General features: G+C 35.4%; 1 protein-coding gene across 1 annotated transcript; it reads left to right on the top strand.

The window, feature by feature from the left end:
- The first annotated feature begins 15,123 nt into the window (after window positions 1–15,123).
- On the top strand, window positions 15,124–15,648 carry LOC138347723 (uncharacterized). Its single transcript, XM_069296042.1, has one exon. The coding sequence runs from the start codon at window positions 15,124–15,126 to the stop codon at window positions 15,646–15,648; it is 525 nt and encodes a 174-aa protein (XP_069152143.1).
- Window positions 15,649–23,808: the final 8,160 nt, after the last annotated feature.

Genomic DNA, 23,808 nt, shown 5'->3' with positions numbered 1-23,808 from the left:
ACAATATTGCCCAGGAGGCTTGCGAACACTTCAATAACATCTTTACAGGTGAGAATAAACATATTGATGAATATAAGCTGGATTGCATTGCCAATATGATCAATCAGGACCAAAACACTCATCTTACACGACTACCTGATATGGAGGAATTGAAAGAAGTAGTTTTTTCCATGAATCCTAACTCTGCAGCAGGCCCTGATGGTATGAATGGATACTTCTTCCAAAAATGTTGGAACATTATCAAGAATGATATGCTAGAAGTAATATATGCCTTTTTCAGTGGCCAAATGATTCCGAAGTACTTCTCCCATTCTTGTATAGTGCTGCTCCCAAAAGTGAATAATCCTAACAAACTCTCGGAGTTTAGACCTATTAGTCTTAGTAATTTTACTAGTAAGATCATTTCTAAACTAGTAAGTACTAGACTTAGTCCTATACTCCCGTCCTTAATTTCAACTAACCAATCTGGTTTTGTGAAAGGGAGGAGCATCTCTGAAAACATCATGCTTGCTCAGGAAATCATTCATCATATCAAGAAACCCAACATTGGAAGTAATGTGATTATCAAATTAGACATGGCAAAAGCTTATGACAGGGTGTCTTGGTCATATATTTGCCTAGTCTTGAGGAAAATGGGTTTTAATGAGATGTTCATTGATATGTGTTGGAGAATTATGGCCAACAATTGGTACTCCATTATCATCAATGGCAAAAGGTATGGATTCTTTCAGTCTACTAGAGGTCTTAAACAAGGTGACCCTCTTTCTCCGGCCCTATTTATTTTAGGTGCCGAAGTATTATCGAGATCTCTCAATAGACTTCATAATCATCAGGACTATCAAGGTTTTACCATGGAAAAAAGAGGGCCTCAAGTGAATCACTTAAGTTTTGCAGATGACATTATTCTTTTTACTTCGGGAAGGCATAAAACTTTGAAACTCCTCATGAGTACTCTAAAGGATTATGAAGAGATTTCCGGACAGCTTATCAATGGGGATAAAAGCCATTTTATGCTACACCCTAGTGCTTTCAATAGCACTAGGGATAGAATAAAAAGGTTGACTGGTTTTAAACATAAACAAGGGCCTATCACATATCTAGGTTGCCCTTTAATTGTTGGTAGACCTAGGAATGTGTACTTCTCTGATCTTATTAACAAAGTCGTATCCAGAATTACAGGTTGGCAAACTAAGCAATTAAGTTTTGGTGGAAAGGTTGTGCTTGCCAAACATGTCCTCCAAGCATTACCTATACACCTTCTTAGTGCTGTAACCCCTCCAAAAACAATAATCAAACAAATTCAGATGCTTATTGCAGACTTTTTTTGGGGATGGCAGCACAATAGCAAGAAATACCATTGGTCCTCTTGGAAAAATCTAAGCTATCCATATGAGGAAGGGGGAATTAGGATGAGGAACTTAAGTGATGTATGCAAATCCTTCCAATTCAAGCAATGGTGGATATTCAGAACAAAACAAACCTTGTGGGGAGACTTCCTGAGAGCTAAATATTGTCAACGATCTAATCCGGTAAGCAAAAAATGGGATACTAGAGAATCACTAACTTGGAAGCACATGATAGCTATTAGACAACAGGCGGAGCAACATATTCAATGGAACATACAAGCAGGGAACTGTTCATTTTGGTGGGACAACTGGCTGGGCACAGGTACATTAGCACAACATACTAGCACCAATGTAAGACTTAATAACACCAAGGTTTCAGAATTCTGGGAAGATGGAGCTTGGAGTTGGAGAAAACTGTAGGAACAGGCCCCTGCAAGTCAGCTGGCCAGCATCATAGACACAATAATTCCTCAACAACAGCAGAAACAAGACCAGCCTATTTGGAAGCTACACAATCTTGGCAAATTTAATTGCAAGTCAGCATGGGAGGCAATCAGAAGCAAGAAGGCTAAGAACAGTTTCTTTTCTTTATTATGGCATAATTCTATTCCTTTTAAATCATCTTTTCTTTTATGGAGAGTTTTAAAAGGAAAAATTCCAACTAATGAAAAATTAACTAACTTTGGCATTGAGCCATCACCTTGCTTTTGTTGTGTTGATAGAACAGGGATGGATACCATTGATCACATCTTCAACTCAGGTACGTTTGCAGGTACAGTATGGAAATCATTTGCAGCAAGTGCAGGGCTGCAGCATGACCAAACAACACTGCAAGCAAGGCTGGAAAAATGGTGGACAGCCAACCCACGAAATGCAGGCCATCAGCTGCTGTTACAAGCCACTCCAATCTTCATCTGCTGGAATTTATGGAAGAATAGATGTGCAAGCAAATATGGAGGAAAAGCAACCAACATCAGTCGAGTTAAATACGCAATCTACAAGGACAACTTCAAGATGATGACAAATGCCTTTCCCTACATCAAATGGCCTGCTCATTGGACAACCTTAATCAAAACAAGCGAAAGATGCAAACATGAAATCAAAGTGTGTAAGGTAGCATGGAACAGACCCCCAGAAGAATGGATCAAGATAAACACTGATGGAAGTGCTCTCACCAACCCAGGAAAGATTGGAGCTGGGGGTATAATCAGAGATAAGGAAGGCAAATTGATACTAGCATTTGCAACACCTCTTGGTGAAGGCTCCAACAACAAAGCTGAAACTGAGGCGGCGCTATTGGGATTGATTAAGGCATTAGAATTAGGATTCACAAACATAATGATGGAGTTGGATTCACAGCTGGTTGTGCAATGGATAACCAAAAAATCAATCCATCATTGGAGTGTTGCAAATCAAATTGCTAGAATCCAATTCCTTATCTTGCAAACTCAGAACTTCAAATGTCAACACATACTCCGAGAAGCAAATTGGGTAGCAGATTCTCTCTCCAAACACAGCCACAACACCACAGGTCCTCAAATATATGTCAACAACAATCAATTACCTAAAGAAGCTCAAGCATACTATCGGATGGATCTATTGAACATGCCAAGTTTTACAAGGAAAAAGACTAAGAGGATTTTTGATCCCCCTTGATGCGAATACCTTTTCACCCTAGCTATGCTCATGTAGTATAGCTAATTTGAATAGGTATAGGTAACTTTATAGACTTTCTTGTAAAAGGGAGAGTCTCCCTAATTTATGTTTCCTAGATACTTTGTAACGAGAGGATTCCTCTCATTAGGTGCTTAGTATTTTGGTTTCACCTTTCCATGTAAGGGGCGGAGTTAACATTCATTAGGAGAGTTGACTCTAAACCACCTAGGATTGGAGGTTAGGTTTATGTCCCCCTCCTTGTATTTTGCTTTTTGTATTAATGATAAAGCCTGGGGGTGTTGCTTAGCCCCTACCCCGCCAAGGGTTATTCAAATAAAAAAAAAAACCCTAAACCCTAAACCCTAAACCCTAAACCCTAAACCCTAAACCCAAATACATGCACTACCATCTGATCTTATGGCATATTTTGCCTATAAAAAAAACCCTAAACCCTAAACCCTAAACCCTAAACATTTTTCAGATTTTTTCTCTCTCTAAAAATTTTCTCTCTCTAAAAAATTTTCTCTCTCTAGAAAATTTTCAAGGATCGTTCGTGTTCTTTGTTGCTGATCGTCATAATTGATTAGCAAGTTGTGTCGAAATGGATTGAAATCCAACTGATGGAAGATTTCGACCCCCAGATCAATTGATAGGGGTTGAAAATTTTAATGTACAGGCCACAAATATCGAATTGACGGAAGGAGCATCGTCGTCCTCTTCGCACTTGAGGGAAGAAGCGATCCAAGTCGCAACTGTAGAGGCGGACATGGATGAATTACGTCGCCAAATCGAAATACGTTTAAATACTACTGGCACGACGGGGGAAATACTAAGGGTGGAGGATCAGTCGAATTTGGAAATGGTCGAGTTGTTGGCGATAGAGGAAGCGAAATCGCGAGTGATGGAGGCGGCGAAATTGCATGCGATAGAGGCGGCAAAATTGCAAGCGTTGGAGTTAGCGAAATCGAGAGCTGAGATTAGTCGATTGGAAGTTTCTCGACAACAATTGCTTTCGGGGGAACTATCTCAAGGTGATACCCAGATTCAACAAGGTTTGGAAGGAGGGGGAGATCGAAACCTTGATTCTAGACAAGAAAATCGAATTGGGGAATCATCTTTAGGTCGCGAATCACATTCTCAACAGATTGATGGAACAAAAGATGATGCGCGACAGGAAGTTGAGAAGATCGTATCGCAAGGGCGAAATCGCGATGGTCAAAATCCACAAGTTAATCGATCTGTTCAAAATCAGCAAAGAAATCCTAATTTTACCAAGGAAAAGGAGATTGATCAACAAAGAAATTCCAATTCTAACACGGACAAGGAGATTAAACAACAAAATCCAAGGTCTAATCGATTTCTTGCTTCTAAGGAGGCAGCATATACTTCTCAAAATCGTCAATCTGGTATTCTCTCATCTGAAATTCCTACTAGTGGCCATAATGTTCAAGGTAATATCGTCTCTACCAACATTAATCCCAAGAATGATTAATTGGTGAATGTTACTGATAGAACTAACACTGTTTCTGTTAGAAATCCAGATTATCAACATAACTTTCCTAAATTGACTAGTAACTTTGATAGAAATTTACCTAGAATTGGGAATGAGAAACAGGATCCTCCTTCAGGAACTAACAATTTTCCTAAGAAAGATCATATACCTGAACCTGCTCCCTATACAGTTATACAAACTTATGCAGACAGGCTTAGATATAATCAATCCAAACGAGGGGAAAACATTAAGCTAACAGAGCCTGAAATTAATACTAAACAAGGCTTACCTGCAGTTTTATATGTCAAAGAGGAAGTAGTTAAAGATCTGGCCTCTACTTGTAAATTTACCTTAATAGGAAAGTTTATCTATACAATGCCTAGAATTGAACTAATAAGAAAAAAATTTATTCTCCAAACACAATTGTCTGGGGGTGTGAAAATTGCTCATTTTAACTCTAGACATGTATACATAGACCTTGATAATGAACTTGACTACAATATGGTTTGGACCAAACAAAGAATGACAATTGCAGGGCAAGTAAGGAGGATTCAGGCCTGGACTCCAAATTTTACACCTGAGGAAGAAACTCCTTTGGTTCCCATTTGGATTTCCTTGCCTGAATTGCCTTGGCATTGTTATAATAAACAGTTTATCACTAGCCTTCTTTCACCTATAGGTAGAGTTTTGTATCTTGACTCAGCCTCTATTAACAAAACTAGGGGTAGTCAAGCTAGAGTTAAAGTACAAGTGGATTTAACTAAGGACAGACCCCCCCACATTTGGATGGGATATATAGGTGAAGATATTACAGATGGGAGGTGGCAAAAGATTGAGTATGATAGCATTCCTAATTACTATTTTTACTGCAAACATCAAGGTCATAAGGAGTCTGATTGTATTGTGAAACAAAGGGATGAGGAAAATAAAAAAAGAAAAGAGTTAGATAAAAATAGGTCTAGGAAAGACAATGCTCAACTTGTCCATGCAGATTTACATATTACTCAGAACAAAGAAAATGTTAGAAATGAACCAGATCACAATCAACCAAGACCACAAGGTGTTGACATTCAACTGCAGGATATACAAGATGAATGGCAAACTCAAAGAAGAAGGAACAACAATCAACAAGTTAGATTAAACAATGACAGGACTATTTCTCAGGCACAGCAATCTCAAGCAGGTATGATTAATATTCCTACTAAAAACACCTATATTGATCTTGATTCACAGGATCTTACAATTGCTGATGAAGCAATGGAACAAGACAATGATCAAATGCATGAACAGAGTCATGCATACTCTGAAAGAACACATGTACAGCATGATACAAGGAATAAACAACAAAGGTTGGACAGTCAAGTCATTAAGTCTCAACAAATTGTTTATCAACAGGCCAATATTACTAAATCAGGTATTGGCTCAATGCTCCCCTCCCCTGTAGCCCCAGTTGGTGTAGCTGATGGAGGTGAGGTTGGAAGATGTCAGGTGGATAAGCATACTAGATTTGAGAAAGGGAAAGATAAAGTTTTTGAGTATGGGGAATGTAGTAATATTGAAAAAGAACCTCCTGATAAACCTATTCTTAAACCTCTTATACAGAATAACACTAAAAACAATAATAAAATTCATCTACTACTGGTAATATCCCTATTGACCATCAAAGAGATGCTAATTTAGATGAATATAAGGAACCTGACTCTGAAGATGAGTATGATGTGGATACTCAATCTCTAGGGGAGGGTATGGAACCAGGAGAGGAAATGAACACCACTGATCAAATTCAAAAGGAAACTCTGATGCAGTCTTCTAATATTGATGAGATAAGAGAAGTCACTGGCCAACATGGTTTATCACCTAGAGGAAGGAAGTTAGTGAAACAAAATAAGCTTACTAGTACTAGTAAACCTAATACTAGAGCTAGGAGTAGAGGAGTTTAATGATTAAGTTCTTATGTTGGAATATTAGAAGCATCAACACTTTTGGTGCTCTTGAGAGACTGATTAACCTTAAAAAACTCCATACCCTGTCTATGCTAGCTATTTTGGAACCTTTCTCAAATCAAGCTCATATAGACTCTTACAGAATGCATTTACTCATGGATCATAGTTATAGTAATCCTAATAACAAGATCTGGCTTTTTTGGTCTAATGATATTACTTGTGATATTTTGGAAAGTGATCAACAACAGGTGACTTGTGAGATTAGTCATGAAAACTGCAGGGAGAAATTTACTATGACTTATGTATATGCTAAGTGTAAGGACCAGTTGAGGAAACCTCTTTGGGATGTTATGTTAAAGAGGTCTGAATCTAGGAATCCTTGGTGTGTATTAGGTGATTTCAATGTTATAACTTCTATTAGTGAGAAGTTGGGTGGTAGAGATTATAATATCAACAAGAGTCTGGAGTTTATTAGTATCATTGAGGCTTGTGGTTTAGTAGATATGGGGTACAAAGGTCAGAATTACACATGGTGTAATCATAGGAGGGATGGTGCAAGAATTTGGAAAAGGTTGGATAGAGGTTTGACTAATGACAAATGGATAGAAACAATGCCTCATTCTAGTATTACTCATCTTCCTTCTGTTGGATCAGATCATAGTCCTTTATTAATGGAGATAAATGATACTCAATCCAACATTATTAAATATTTTAAATTTTTGAATTATTGGACTGAGAATACTAGTTTTTTAACAACTGTGGAAAGCTGTTGGAATAAAGAAGTTACTGGAAATCCTATGTGGATCTTACACTCTAAATTGAGGAGGTTAACTAAGACTTTGAGAGGGTGGTCAAAACAGGAATATGGTGATGTTTTTGAAAAGGTTAAGCATTATGAGGAGCTGGTGAAACAGGCTGAAAAAGATATGATCTTCAATAACAGTACTGATAATATTGAGAAGTTGAATGCTATTAATGCCAAGTATATTAAATACTTGAAGTTTGAATATAATATTCTTCAGCAGAAAACTCAGTTACATTGGTTAAAAGAAGGAGATGCAAACACTAAATATTTTCATGCTTTGATCAGAGGTAAGAGGAACAAAATGGCTATTCATAAATTGATGGATGATAGGTGCAATTGGATCCAGGGGGAAGAAAAGATTGCTAAACTTGCTTGTGATTATTATGAGGAAATATTTACTGGTAAGGCTGTGAAAATTAATGAAGAGCCTCTTCAGTGTATCAATAATATGATCTCTCAAGAACAAAATGATGCATTAGACAGACTTCCTGATGAAGATGAATTGAGAAGGATAATTATGAGTATGAATCCTAACTCAGCACCTGGACCGGATGGTTTTGGAGGAAAATTCTATCAAACTTGTTTTGATATTATTAAACATGATTTATTGGCTGCTGTTAATTATTTTTATATTGGTAATAATATCCCTAAATATATGACTCATGCCTGTCTAATCTTACTTCCTAAAGTGGAACATCCTTGCAGATTAAAGGAGTTTAGACCTATCAGCCTTAGTAATTTTACTAATAAGATCATTTCTAAAATTTTGAGTACAAGATTGGCTTCTATATTGCCTGATGTAATTTCAGAAACTCAGTCAGGTTTTGTTAAAGGAAGGAATATCTCTGAAAATATTTTATTGGCTCAGGAAATTATTCATGGTATTAAAAAACCAAGAGAAGGCTGTAATGTAGTCATTAAGTTGGATATGATTAAAGCCTATGATAGAGTTTCATGGACTTATACTTGCATTATTTTAAGAAAAATGGGGTTCAGTGAAGTCTTTATTGATAGAGTATGGAGGATTATGAGTAATAATTGGTACTCTATTGTCATAAATGGGAAGAGGCATGGATTTTTTCAATCTAAGAGAGGACTTAAACAAGGTGATCCCTTGTCTCCAGCATTATTTATTTTAGGTGCTGAAGTTCTCTCTAGACAGCTTACTCTCCTTTATCAAAATCATTTGTATAGAGGATTTTATATGGAAAGCAATGGTCCTAAAATTAATCATCTAAGTTTTGCAGATGATATAATTATTTTTACTTCTACAGATAATAATTCTCTTAATCTTATTATGAAGACTATTGAAACTTATGAAGAAGTTTCTGACCAAAAAGTGAATAAAGACAAAAGCTTCTTTATGGTTACTTCTAATACTAGTGAGGAAACTATTGAGGAAATTACTAGAGCTACTGGTTTTATTAGAAAAAACAGTCCTATCAATTATTTGGGATGTCCTTTATATATTGGAGGGCAAAGGATTATTTACTATTCTGAGGTAGTAGAGAAAGTTATCAAAAGGATTGCTGGCTGGCATTTAAAAATTCTGAACTTTGGGGGCAAGGTTACTCTTGTGAAACATGTTTTACAATCTTTATCTATCCATACTATAGCTGCAATATCTCCTCCCAAGACTATTTTAACCACTATTAAAAAGGTCATTGCTGATTTTTTTTGGGGTATAGATAAAGATGGCAAGAAATATCATTGGTCTTCATGGGATAATTTGGCATATCCAATTAAAGAAGGAGGTATAGGTGTAAGGTTGATGGATGATGTGTGTACTGCTTTTCAATATAAGCAGTGGTGGGCATTTAGAACCAAGAATTCTTTATGGAGTCAATTCTTGAAAGCCAAATATAATCAAAGAGCCAATCCTGTGGCTAAAAAATATAATACTGGAGATTCTATTGTATGGAGATACTTAACTAGAAATAGACAAAGTGTGGAATCCTTTATCAAGTGGAATATTCAGTCTGGTACTTGCAGTTTTTGGTGGGATTGTTGGTTGGATAAACCTTTAGCTTTGCATTGTGATCACATATCTAGCCTTAATAACAGTATTGTAGCTGATTTCCTTATAGAAGGTAAATGGAATGAGAGGCTTCTTAGACAACATGTACCTCCTCACTTAATTCCAAATATTTTGCAGACAAAATTCAATTACAAATTAGGCAAAATAGACACTGCTGTATGGACACCTTCAGAATCAGGTCATTTTACTATTACTTCTGCATGGGAGAGTATTAGAAAGAAAAGATATCAAGATCCCATTAACAATGTTATATGGCATAAACAGATTCCTTTTAAAGTATGCTTCTTTATTTGGAGAGCTTTAAGAGGAAAATTGCCTACAAATGAAACTTTGCAGAGATTTGGAAAGATTATATCTGATTGTTATTGTTGTTACAATAAAGGCAAGGATGACATTAATCACATTTTGATTAATGGCAACTTTGCCAAATATATTTGGAAGATTCATGCTTCAGCAGTTGGAGTAGGACCAATTAACACAACCTTGAGAGATCAATTACTACACTGTAATAATCAGCAAGTTAATAATGAGGTACATAAACTTCTTATACACATTTTACCTAATTATATTTGTTGGAATCTTTGGAAAAATAGGTGTACTGTAAAGTATGGAATGAAGAGTTCTAGCATTTATAGAGTACAATATGGCATTTTCAAGGATATTATGCAGGTGATCAAACATGTGTTCCCTAGTATTCCATGGCAATCTAGTTGGACTAATCTCATTAAGCTAATAGATCAATGTAAACAGCAATATAAGATAGTAATGGTAAAATGGAATAAACCAGTCTTAGGCATTCATAAACTCAATACAGATGGTAGTGCCTTACAGAATACAGGTAAGATTGGAGGAGGTGGAATTCTCAGGGATCATCAAGGTAAATTAGTCTATGCTTTTTCTTTACCTTTTGGTTTTGGTACTAATAACATTGCAGAGATGAAGGCTGCTTTATACGGATTGGATTGGTGTGAGCAACATGGTTACAAGAGAATTGTGCTAGAAGTTGATTCAGAGCTGCTGTGCAAATGGATCAACAACAACATAAATATACCATGGAGATATGAAGATATAATTCAACAAATTCATCAAATAATAAGAAAAATGGATCAGTTTCAATGCCATCACATATATACAGAGGCAAACTGTACGGCTGACCTGTTATCAAAGTGGAGCCACAAGTTGGAAATTTTGCAACACTTTTATACAACAATAAAACTCAAAGGAGCAATTAGAGGAAGCTATCTACTGGAGAAAATGGGCACACAAAACTTTAGAAGAAGGAAGCTCAACAGAATAAAAGAGCCACCTTAGATATAGTACAAGTTATCAAATATATTGTAATACAATTTACATTAAATTTATTCATTAGCTAATTTTAGTTAATAGAATAGATTTACATTTTCATTATCATGTAAAGGGAGAGTCTCCCTCATATGCTTGCTTAGAAAATAGTTTAATTTTCTATAGATGTGCATCATATTGTATTAGGTGTAATTGACTATCTTAGTAGATAAGTCAATTCATACCTACCAAATTGTAGAAGGTAAGGTGAATGTCCCCCTTCTTGTAAATTTTGTTTTCAATAAATGTTAAGGCCTGAGGGTGATGCTAAGCCCCTGACCCACCTCAAGGGTCGTTCTATGAAAAAAAAAACCCTAAACCCTAAACCCTAAACCCTAAACCCTAAACCCTAACCCTAAACCCTAACCCCTAAACCCTAAACCCTAAACCCTAAACCCTAAACCCTAAACCCTAAACCCTTAACCCTAAACCCGTGGTCAGGTGGAAAATGTTCTTAATCCTGTTAGAATTGATAAAGGCAAAGGCAAAGTAGATGAACAGGGTATATTGATTACTATTGATAAAGAACCTCCTGATAAAATAATTAATAAACATAATCCTATTTCTGATAATACTGATCATGATCATACTAGTCATCATAATAATGATGAGTATAGGGAACCTGATTCAGAAGAAGAGGATGATATAGATACTCATTCCTTAGGAGATGGTCTTCAAAATAGGGATGATACTGGTACCTCTTATCAAATTCAGAAGGGTCCTTTGTTACATAACTCTAATGTTGAAGAAATTAGGGATGTAACTGAAAAACAGGGCTTATCTCCAAGGGGTAGAAAATTGGTAAAGCAAAGTAAAAATACTAGCATTAGTAGACCAAACACTAGGGCTAAAAGCAGAGGTTTATGATGATTAAGATGCTATGTTGGAATACTAGGAGTATCAGCACTTTTGGTACTCTTGAAAGGCTGATCAACTTAAGGAAAATTCACAATTTGTCTATGATTGCAATATTAGAACCATTCTCTAATTTCTCTCTTATAGATTCTTACAGAATGCAGTTGTTGATGGATAATTGTCATTATAATCCAAATAATAAAATTTGGCTTTTTTGGACAAAAGAGGTAGACTGTCATATATTGGAGAGTGATCAACAAAATATTACTTGTGAAATCAAGCATGAGGAGTGTAGTGAGAAGTTTCATATGACTTATGTTTATGCTAAGTGTAAAGATCAGCTAAGGAAACCTCTTTGGGATACCATGTTGAAATGGGCTGAAACTAGTGATCCTTGGTGCATTATAGGTGACTTCAATGTGATAGCTTCCACTCAGGAGAAGCTTGGGGGTAGAGCTTACAATATTAGTAAAAGTCTGGAATTTATCAGCATTATTGAAGCTTGTGGTTTGGTTGATATGGGGTATACTGGTCAAGATTACACTTGGTGTAATCATAGGAAGGATGGTGCAAGGATTTGGAAAAGGTTGGATAGGGGTATGGTTAATGATAAGTGGCTAGACATGATGCCTCAAAGTAATATTACTCATTTACCTTCTGTAGGTTCTGATCATTGTCCTTTATTATTAGAAATGAATAATATTCAAACTACTGTTATTAAATACTTTAGATTTCTCAATTGTTGGACTGATAATGAGACATTTCTGCAAACAATTGAAAATTGTTGGAATAGACAGGTTATTGGTGATCCTATGTGGATTTTTCATACTAAGTTAAAGAGATTAACTAGAACTCTAAGAATTTGGTCTAGGAAGGAATATGGGGATGTATTTGAGAAAGTAAAAAAGTATGAGGAGATGGTGCAAAAGGCTGAAGCAGATATGCTTGTGGATAACAGTTCTGAAAATAGAGAAAAGCTAAGTGGTGCTAATGCTCAATACATTAAATATTTGAAACTTGAATATGCTATTCTACAACAGAAAACTCAATTAAAGTGGCTAAAAGAAGGAGATGCAAACTCCAAATATTTTCATGCTGTAATTAGAGGTAGAAGAAAAAGGATGGTTATTTCTAAGATTATGAATGAGAAGGGTGATTGGATCCAAGGTGAGGATAATATTGGTAATATAGCTTGTGAATATTATCAAAGTATCTTTACTGGGAAAGAAGAAAGAATAAATGAGGAATTAATTCAGTGTATTCCTGAACTGATTTCTATAGATCAAAAGGAAATTTTGGATAGATTACCTAGTGAAGATGAGGTAAGAATGATCATTATGAGCATGAATCCCAATTCTGCTCCAGGTCCGGATGGTATTGGAGGCAAGTTCTATCAAGTGTGTTTTGATATTATTAAAGATGATCTTATGGCTGTTGTACTCTCTTTCTTTAATGGTAAAGTTATGCCTAGATACATGACTCATGCATGCCTTGTATTACTTCCTAAAGTAGATCACCCCAACCAACTTAAGGATTATAGACCTATTAGTTTAAGTAACTTTACCAATAAGATTATTTCAAAGATCCTAAGCACTAGATTGGCTTCTATTCTTCCTCATATTGTTTCTATGAACCAGTCTTGTTTTGTTAGAGGAAGGAGCATATCTGAGAATATTATGCTAGCTCAAGAAATTATTCATGGTATTAAAGCTCCTAAAGAGGGTAGGAATTTGGTTATTAAGTTGGATATGGTTAAAGCTTATGACAGAGTTTCTTGGGCTTATACATGCTTAATACTAAGAAAAATGGGCTTTAGTGAAATTTTTATTGATAGAATCTGGAGAATTATGAGTAACAATTGGTACTCTATTGTGATTAATGGCAGAAGGTATGGATTTTTTCACTCTACAAGGGGTTTAAAACAAGGTGATCCTTTATCACCAGCTCTATTTATATTAGGGGCTGAGGTATTCTCAAGACACCTTAATTTTCTTTATCAGAATCATCTTTATATTGGTTTTAATATGAACAAGAAGGGGCCTCAAGTTAATCATCTTAGCTTTGCAGATGATATAATCATTTTTACCTCTACTGATAACACTTCTCTTCAACTTATTATGAAAGTTATAGAGGATTATGAAGCTGTCTCTGATCAGAAAGTCAATAAGGAGAAGAGTTATTTCATGGTTACTCCTAAGACTAGTAATGGCATTATTGATAATATTAAGAGAATTACTGGTTTTAGTATGAAGAATAGTCCTATTAACTATTTAGGGTGCCCTCTTTATATTGGTGGTCAAAGAATTATATACTTTTCTGAGGTTGTAGACAAAGTTATTAAAAAAATTTCTGGTTGGCAATCTAAAATTCTGAATTTTGGAGGTAAGATTACTCTCATTAAGCATGTTCTTCAATCTATCCCTATACACACCTTAGCTGCTATATCTCCTCACAAAACAACTATCAATCATATTAAAAAATTAATGGCTGATTTCTTCTGGGGTATTGATAAGGAGGGTAAAAAGTATCATTGGGCTTCTTGGGATACTATGGCCTACCCAACTAATGAAGGGGGTATTGGTGTAAGGCTTTTAGATGATATTTGTAAAGCTTTTCAATATAAACATTGGTGGGATTTTAGAACTAAGAACTCCTTGTGGAGCAATTTTCTTAAGTCTAAGTACTGTCAAAGAGCTCATCCTGTGGCCAAGAAATATAACACAGGAGATTCTTTGATGTGGAGATATTTAACTCGAAATAGAATTGAGGTGGAAGTCCAGATTAGATGGCAGATTCAGTCAGGTACTAGTAACTTATGGTGGGATAATTGGACTGGTAATGGAGCTATAGCCAACTATTGTGATCATGTTTCAAGTTTGAATAATATGGTTTTGGCTGAGTGCTTAACTAATGGTAAGTGGAATGAAAGGTTTATTAGACAACATGTGCCAGCTATACTTATCCCTCATATTCTTCAAACTTGTATAAATTATAAAGAAGGTGATGAAGATAATGCAATATGGCTTCCTGAGGAAAGTGGGAAGTTTTCTATTGCATCTGCTTGGGATATTATTAGAAGGAAGAAGAGTACTGATTATATTAATACTATTATTTGGCATAAATATATTCCTTTTAAGATTTCATTCTTTATTTGGAGAGCAATAAGGGGCAAACTTCCTACTAATGACAGCTTACAGATTTTTGGTAAACCTGCAGAGGAGTGTTATTGCTGTTACAAGCAAGGCAAAGATGATATTAACCATATCCTTAGTACTGGTCATTTTGCCAATTATATCTGGAAATATTATGCTAGAAAACTAGGTGTAATTCACTTACAGACAAATATTAGAAGCCTGTTTATACAATGGAGAAATCAGCATGCAACTAATCAGGTTCTTAAAACTCTTTTTCAAATTCTTCCTAACATTATTTGTTGGAATCTGTGGAAAAATAGGTGTGCTGTGAAATATGGTAACAAGAGATCAAGTATTAATAGAGCTCAATATGGTATTTACAAAGATGTTATGCAGATTATTAAAGTGATGTTTCCTATTATTCCTTGGCAATCTAGTCTAGATGAGTTGATTAATATTGCTGAAAAATGTCATCAACAATATAAGATAATTGTGGTAAATTAGACTAAACCAATGGAAGGTATTTATAAGTTAAATACTGATGGTAGTGCAACACAAGAAACAGGTAAGACAGATGGGGGTGGCATCTTGAGAGATCACACAGGTAAAATTATCTTTGCTTTTTCTATTCCATTTGGTTATGGTACTAATAATATGGCAGAGTTGAAGGCAGCTTCATATGGACTTGAATGGTGTCAACAACATGGCTACAAAAGAATAGCATTGGAGGTGGATTCAGAATTACTTTGCAATTGGATCAACAACATAATTAACACACCTTGGAGATGCTATCCAACCATCCAGCAAATTCTTCAAATCAAAAGCAAGCTGGAGTATTTTCATTGCAAACATATTTTTAGAGAAGCAAATTGCACTGCTGATCTATTAGCTAAATGGAGCTACACTAGTGATATTCCTCAACACTTCTATACTTCTAATCAACTAAAGGGAGCAATCCGGGGAAGTTACATTTTGGAAAAGATGGGCATTCAAAATTTTAGAAGAAGAAAGCTAAAAAGAATCAAGTATCCACCATAGCAAGTTTTCATAATAGCATGATTCTTAATGTTTTTCGAGTGTTACTAAACATATTCTGTGACTAGAAATAGTTAGTAGAATTGTTTTTCATTTTCATATGATTGTAAAGGGAGAGTCTCCCTCATTTAAGCATTTCTAGAAATTTGTATGAAAGAGGAGTCCTCTATAGGTTTAATTTTTGAGCATAATATTGTAAAAGGTTATATTGACTAATCTTAGAAGATAAGTCAATAATAACCATCAAATGATAGAAGGTAAGGTCTATGTCCCCCTTCATGTATTTTTGAATTTTATATATGATAAGGCCTGGGGGTGTTGCTAAGCCCCTGACCCACCTCAAGGGTCGTTCAATAAAAAAAAACAAAAAAAAAACCCTAAACCCTAAACCCTAAACCCTAAACCCTATCGCTTTTCCATTTCTCAAATTTTTTCTCTCTCTAAAAATTTTCTCTCTCAAAAAAATTTTCTCTCTCTAGACATTTCTCCAGAATTCTTGTGTTTATCGCTGATAATCAGAGAATTTGATTAGCAAAATGTGTTTGGAATGACTGGTAATCCGGTGGATGAACGTTTTCGGCCTCCAGATCCACCGGTAGGAGAGGAGGTATCGAATGTTCAATTGAAAACGAATGAAATGGCGGACGGAGCATCATCTTCCTCTTCGCACTTGAGGGAAGAAGCGATCCAAGTCGCGACTATAGAGGCGGAGATGGATGAGTTTCGTCATCATCGCGAAATAGATCGAAATCTGACTTCACAGGTCGTCGACATACAAATGGCGGATAATTTGCAACAATTGGTAACTGGTGTGTCGCAAAGAAGAGGGGTGGAGAACGTACAGGCGATTGGAATAGAGAAATTGAGTTCGATGGAGGCGGCGATAGAAATCGTATCGGAGAAATCGAGTTCGATGGAGGTGGGGCAATCCAGTTCTAGGGTTAATCGAACGGATAATTCGCAACAAAAATCAATTGCTGATGTAACCTCACAAGAAGTGAATCTTAATATTCAACAAGAACAGATTAACAGGGGAGTTCGTAATTTGGTTCATCAACAAACAGCTGCAATGATGGATTCACAGGGTATTCAACCACCTGTGAATTACGATGGTCAAAAGGGTATTCAATCGACTCAAACTCAACAACGAATTGATAATCCTCACAAGAATTCAGAAATATATCAACAACAACAACAAATTGATTCTACAAATACAAGAAACACAAATTCGAGAACAACAACTATTCAGCAGACCCAAAATAGGCAAAATATTGGGAGTTCTTCTGAGCTACTGGATCAAGGTAACATTACTATCAATATGCAAGAAATTGGTAAATTGAATGTAGAATCTGTTAGAACTGAAAATGTTGTTAGAAATCAGAACTACCAACATAATTTTCCTAAGATCTCTTCCAATTTTGATCGAAATGTAAATAGGAATTTGGTTGATAAAAGGGATTATCCTGTAGGCAATACTGATTCCTTACCTAAGAAAGACCAAATTCAAGAGCCTGCCCCTTATACAGTGATTCAAACCTATGCTGATCGACTAAGGTATAATCAATCCAAAAAGGGTGTAAGTATTAAACTAACAGAACCTGAAATCACAACCAAACAAGGCTTACCTGCTGTATTATATGTAAAAGATGAAGTGGTGAAAGATTTAGCTTCAACATGTAGATTTACACTCATTGGGAAATTCATATACACAATGCCTAGGGTAGAATTAATAAGGAAAAACTTCATATTACAAACTCAATTAGCAGGTGGGGTGAAAATAGCTCACTTCAATTCTAGACATGTCTATATAGACTTAGATAATGAGTTGGATTATAACATGGTGTGGACTAAACAAAGAATGAATATAGCTGGACAAGTCATGAGGATACAGGCTTGGACTCCAACTTTTAAGCCTGAGGAAGAGACACCTCTTGTACCCATTTGGATATCACTACCTGAGCTGCCTTGGCATTGTTATAACAAAGAATTTATTACTAGTCTTCTTTCACCAATTGGTAGGGTGTTGTATCTAGATTCTGCATCTATTAACAAGACTAGAGGAAGTCAGGCTAGGGTTAAAGTACAGGTTGATTTAACAAAGGAAAGACCATCACACATTTGGATGGGATATATTGGAGAAGACATTACTGATGGTAGATGGCAAAAGGTTGATTATGACAACATTCCAGACTATTGCTTTTACTGTAAGCATCAAGGGCATAAGGAGGATGCTTGTATAATTAAGCAAAGGGATATAGAGAATAAAAAAAGGAAGGAACTGGAAAAAAATAGGGCTGGCAAGGATAATATTCAAAATGCTAATGCTGAAAAACAGGTTGGAAAAAGTATGGATACTGGTAGAAGAGACATGGATCATAATCAATCAGGACAACAAGGTCAAGGAAATCAGCAACAGATTACACAAGATGAATGGCATACACAAAGAAGAAGAAATGTCACTCAACAAGTCAGATTTATTACTGATAGATCAGTAGTTCAACAGCCTCAAATGCAGACAGGTATTGTTTCTATTCCTACACACAACACTTACATTGATTTAGAAGTGCAGGAATTCAATACTTTGGGAGAAGAAATGGAGGATCAATCAGTACAATTACAAGAGCCTAGCCCTCAGAATATTGTTGAAACAACTCAACAATCAAAAAGACAGATTGACTTAACAGGATCTAAGGACAAAGAAGAGCACAATCACTTTCAACAAGGAATGGAGCCACAAACAATTAGTACTGATCAGACTAGACAACATCAAAGGAAGATAAATACTTCATTGCAGGACATTACAGTTGGAGAAGGAAGATTGGAGAATCAAACTGAACAAGCACAGGTTAACAGGTCACAACATAGTGATACTCTTAACAGACAATCACAAATCCAAGAACACACTGCAGGTAACCAAGATCACAGAGAATCAAGGTATACACAACATAGAAACACTATACAATTGTCCAGGACTGTACAAGATAGCTATCAACAAATTCATTCAAGCAACACAGGTATTGACTCAATGCTCCCCTCCCTTACACCCCTTAATATTGTTGATAATATTGCTGGTGTAGCTGTTGGAGGTAAGGATGGAAGTGGTCAGGAGTTTAATGGAGTTACAGCTTCTACAATTGATAAAGGAAAAGATAAAATTGGTGAACATGTGTCTGTAGATAATATTGATAAAGTTCCTCCTGATAAATTAACCAATCTTCCTCAAATTAGTCATAAAAGTAGTAATCCCAAAATTTATAATACTGGCAATGATCCTAGTAGTTACCAAAGAAATATTGATGACTATAGGGAACCTGATTCTGAGGATGAGTATGATGGTGATACTCAATCCTTAGTGGATGGCATTGATCCAAGGGAGAAAATGGGTACTTCTTACCAAGTTCAAACTGGTCCTTTGTTGCATACCTCTGATGTGAATGAAATTAGAGATGTTGCAGGCAAACAAGGCCTTTCCCCAAGGGGTAGAAAATTATTGAAACAGAGTAAAACCAATATTTTAAGTAGACCTAATACTAGAGCCAGAAGTAGAGGATTTTGATGATCAAAATGCTTTGTTGGAATGCTAGAAGCATTAATACTTTTGGTGTTCTTGAAAGGTTGATTAATCTTAGGAAAATTCACAATTTGGCTATGATTGCTATTTTGGAACCTTTTTCTAACTCCACTCAACTAGACTTTTATAGAATGAAGATTGGGATGGATTATGGGCATAGTAATCCTAATAACAAAATATGGCTCTTTTGGTCAAATGAAGTAGTCTGTAAGATATTGGATAGTGATCAGCAACAGATTACATGTGAAGTAAATCATGAAAACTGTAGTGAATCTTTTTTAATGACTTATGTTTATGCAAAATGTAGAGATCAGCTAAGAAAACCTCTTTGGGATAGTATGTTGAAATGGTCTGCAACAGTTCACCCTTGGTGTATCCTTGGAGATTTTAATGTTATATCTTCTGCTCAGGAGAAGCTGGGAGGCAGAGAATATAATATTAGGAAAAGTTTAGAATTTATCAACATTATTGATTCTTGTGGACTGATAGATATGGGGTATAATGGTCAGCCTTATACATGGTGTAATCATAGGAATAATGGAGATATGATTTGGAAAAGGCTAGATAGAGGAATGGTTAATGATAAATGGTTGGATATAATGCCTCATACCAATATTACTCATCTTCCTAGTGTGGGATCTGATCACTCCCCCCTATTGTTGGAAATGATTGATCATAAAGACAATGTGATTAAGTATTTTAAGTTTCTCAATTATTGGACTGAGAATGACACATTCCTACATACTGTTGAAAATTGTTGGAATAAGAAAGTTACTGGCAACCCCATGTGGATCTTGCATACAAAACTGAAAAGGTTAACTAAGACTTTAAGAGAGTGGTCTAAGAAGGAATATGGGGATGTTTTTGAAAAAGTAAAGTTTTATGAAGAGAGTGTTAAAACTGCAGAAGGAAATTATATTAGAGATAGTAGTAAGGATAATAGAGAACAGCTCTATGCTCTTAATGCTCAATACATTAAATACTTGAAGATAGAACATGCCATTCTTCAACAAAAAACTCATCTTCATTGGCTTAAAGAAGGTGATACAAACTCCAAATACTTCCATGCTGTTATTAGAGGAAAGAGGAAGAAAATGGTAATTCACAAATTATTGAATGATAATGGTAGTTGGATTCAAGGAGATGAAGTTATTGCTAGAGAGGCCTGTAATTATTACCAAAATATCTTTACAGGAAAATCTGTTAAAATCAATGAAGATCAATTACAATGTATTCCTAAAATGGTCACTATGGAACAAAATCATGATCTGGAAAGAATGCCTAATATTGATGAATTGAGAAATATAGTTATGAATATGAACCCTCATTCTGCACCTGGACCTGATGGTATTGGAGGCAAGTTTTATCAAACTTGCTTTGATATTATAAAAGATGATCTTATAGCTGCAGTACAGGCTTTTTTCAATGGCCATGACATGCCTAAATATATGACCCATGCCTGTCTAATTCTTCTTCCTAAAGTGGATAATCCTAACAAAATGAAAGAGTTTAGACCTATTAGTCTTAGTAATTTTACTAACAAAATCATTTCTAAGATTATGAGTACTAGACTAGCTCCTATTTTACCATTACTCATCTCTGAAAATCAGTCTGGTTTTGTCAAAGGAAGAAGTATATCTGAGAATGTGATGTTGGCTCAGGAAATTATTCATGGTATTAAACTACCTAAAGAAGGGAAGAATGTGGTCCTTAAGTTAGATATGGTAAAGGCTTATGACAGAGTTTCTTGGAGTTATACTTGCTTGGTAATGAGAAAAATGGGGTTTGGAGAATTATTCATTGACAGGGTATGGAGAATAATGAACAATAATTGGTATTCAGTGATGATCAATGGAAGAAGGCATGGTTTCTTTCATTCTACTAGAGGTTTGAAGCAAGGGGATCCCTTATCACCAGCACTTTTTATTCTAGGTGCTGAATTATTTTCAAGACAGCTTAACCTTTTATATCATAATCAGAATTATATTGGTTTCCAGATGGACAGCAATGGGCCTCAAATCAATCACCTAGCCTTTGCTGATGATATTATTATATTTACCTCTACAGATAGACAATCTCTTCAGCTTATTGTTAAAACTATTGAAGAATATGAATTGATTTCTGATCAACAAGTAAATAAAGATAAAAGTTTTTTCATGGTTACTGCCAAGACTAATCAGACTATTATTAACTCCATTAAGATTGAAACTGGCTTTGGTATACAAAACAGCCCCATTACTTATCTTGGTTGTCCTTTATATATTGGAGGTCAAAGGATTATTTACTTTTCTGGGATTGTGGAGAAGATTATTAGGAAAATTTCTGGGTGGCATGCTAAAATCCTAAACTTTGGAGGCAAAATTACTTTAGTGAAACATGTATTACAATCTATTCCAATACATTTGTTAGCTGCTGTATCTCCTCCTAAAACTACCCTCAAATATATCAAAAATGTTATTGCTGATTTCTTTTGGGGTATAGATAAAGATGGTAAGAAATATCATTGGGCATCTTGGGAAACTTTAGCCTATCCTACTAGTGAAGGTGGTATTGGTGTTAGAAATCTTGAAGATATATGTTTAGCATTTCAATATAAACAGTGGTGGGAATTTAGGACTAAAATTTCTTTGTGGAGTAAATTTCTTAAAGCTAAATACTGTAAAAGAGCTAACCCTATTGCCAAGAAATATGATACTGGTAATTCATTGGTATGGAGATACTTCACTAGAAAAAGACAAACTGTGGAGACTTACATTAAATGGAATATTCACTCAGGTTCTTCCAGTTTCTGGTGGGATAATTGGATAGGAAATGAGGCTCTAGCCAATCAGGTTATTAATATATCAAGTCTCAATAACATTCATGTTTCTGATTTCCTAACTAATGGTAAATGGAATGAAAGATATGTTAGACAACATGTTCCTCCAACTATGGTACCTGAAATTATGCAAACTAAATTCAAGTATAACACTAACATAGAGGATACTGCTATCTGGAAACCTGAAGAGAATGGTAAATTTACTATTGCTTCAGCCTGGGAGGTTATTAGAAAGAAAAAGTCTAAAGATATTATTAATAACAGTGTATGGCATAAACATATTCCTTTCAAGATAGCTTTCTTTATTTGGAGAGCTATGAGAGGCAAGCTTCCAACATATGATTATTTACAGAAATTTGGAAGTAATGATATAGATTGCTATTGCTGTTATAGGAAAGGCATTGATGATATTAATCATATTTTAATCACTGGCAATTTTGCTAATCACATATGGAAATATTATGCATCTACCTTTGGCATAACCCAAATCAATATAGATTTGAGAAGTCTGCTGCTACAATGGACAAATCTATCTTCTTCTAATCAGGTACACAAACTACTCATTTCTATTTTACCTAACTTTATTTGTTGGCATTTGTGGAAAAACAGGTGTGCTGTGAAATATGGAAACAAGATATCAAGCATCCAAAGAGTTCAATATGGAATTTTCAAAGATGTCATGCAAACCATTAAGATAGTATTTCCAAATATACCATGGCAACATAGCTGGTACAGGCTGATCAACTTAGTTGAACAATGCCAACAACAGTTAAAGGTAATCATGGTAAGCTGGAAGAAACCACAAATTGGTATTTACAAACTTAATACAGATGGGAGTGCACTTCCTGAATCTGGAAAGATTGGAGGAGGAGGCATACTAAGAGACTACACAGGTAAATTACATTATGCATTTTCAATACCATTTGGTTTTGGCACTAATAATATTGCAGAGATGGAGGCTGCTAGATATGGATTGGACTGGTGTGAGCAACATGTTTATAAAAACATTCTATTGGAAGTAGATTCTGAAATTCTGCAAAAATGGATAAGCAACACAATTTCAATCCCTTGGAGATATCAACAAACAATAGAACACATACAAGATATTGGCAGAAAAATGAATCACTTTGAATGTCAACATGTCTATAGAGAAGTCAATGGCACTGCAGATTTATTGTCAAAATGGAGCCACAAGTTGGACATCTTACAACATTTCTATACACCTCAACAACTTATTGGTTCAATTCGAGGAAGCTATATACTAGATAAATTGGGAACACAAAACTTCAGAAGAAGAAAAACAAGAAGAATTAAGCATCCACCTTAGTCTCTCAAAGACTTATACATTATGATATTAGCAATTAGCAAGTAGCTTAAATCTTTGATGTAAACTCAAATTTATAGACTCTTATTTTATTCATGTAAAGGGAGTGTCTCCCTACTTTATGCATTCTAGAATTAGTTTCATTATAGTGTGCATCTTTTTGTATAAAGGTTGGGTTGACTAATCTTAGTAGATAGGTCAACCCTACACCTTACATCTCATAGAAGGTAAGGTTTACGTCCCCCTTCTTGTAAAATTTTGTTGTTAAATGGTAAGGCCTGGGGGTGTTGCTAAGCCCCTGACCCACCTCAAGGGTCGTTAAAAAAAAAACCCTAAACCCTAAACCCTATCGCTTTCTCATTTGACAAAAATTTTCTCTCTCTAAAAATTTTGCTCTCAAGGAGTTCATCGTGCGAATTAGCTGTTCGTTCGTGAAAATTGCGTGTTGTA

This window comes from Solanum lycopersicum, chromosome 3, assembly GCF_036512215.1.
Source record: "Solanum lycopersicum chromosome 3, SLM_r2.1".
Classification (NCBI taxonomy): Eukaryota; Viridiplantae; Streptophyta; class Magnoliopsida; order Solanales; family Solanaceae; genus Solanum; species Solanum lycopersicum.
The sequence above is the reverse complement of the archived record's forward strand: the minus strand, read 5'-3'. Positions and strand labels throughout refer to the sequence as shown.

Excerpts from the sequence above, each read along its gene's own strand:
- LOC138347723 (XM_069296042.1), top strand. The coding sequence starts at position 15,124 with ATGGAAGGTATTTATAAGTTAAATACTGATGGTAGTGCAACACAAGAA.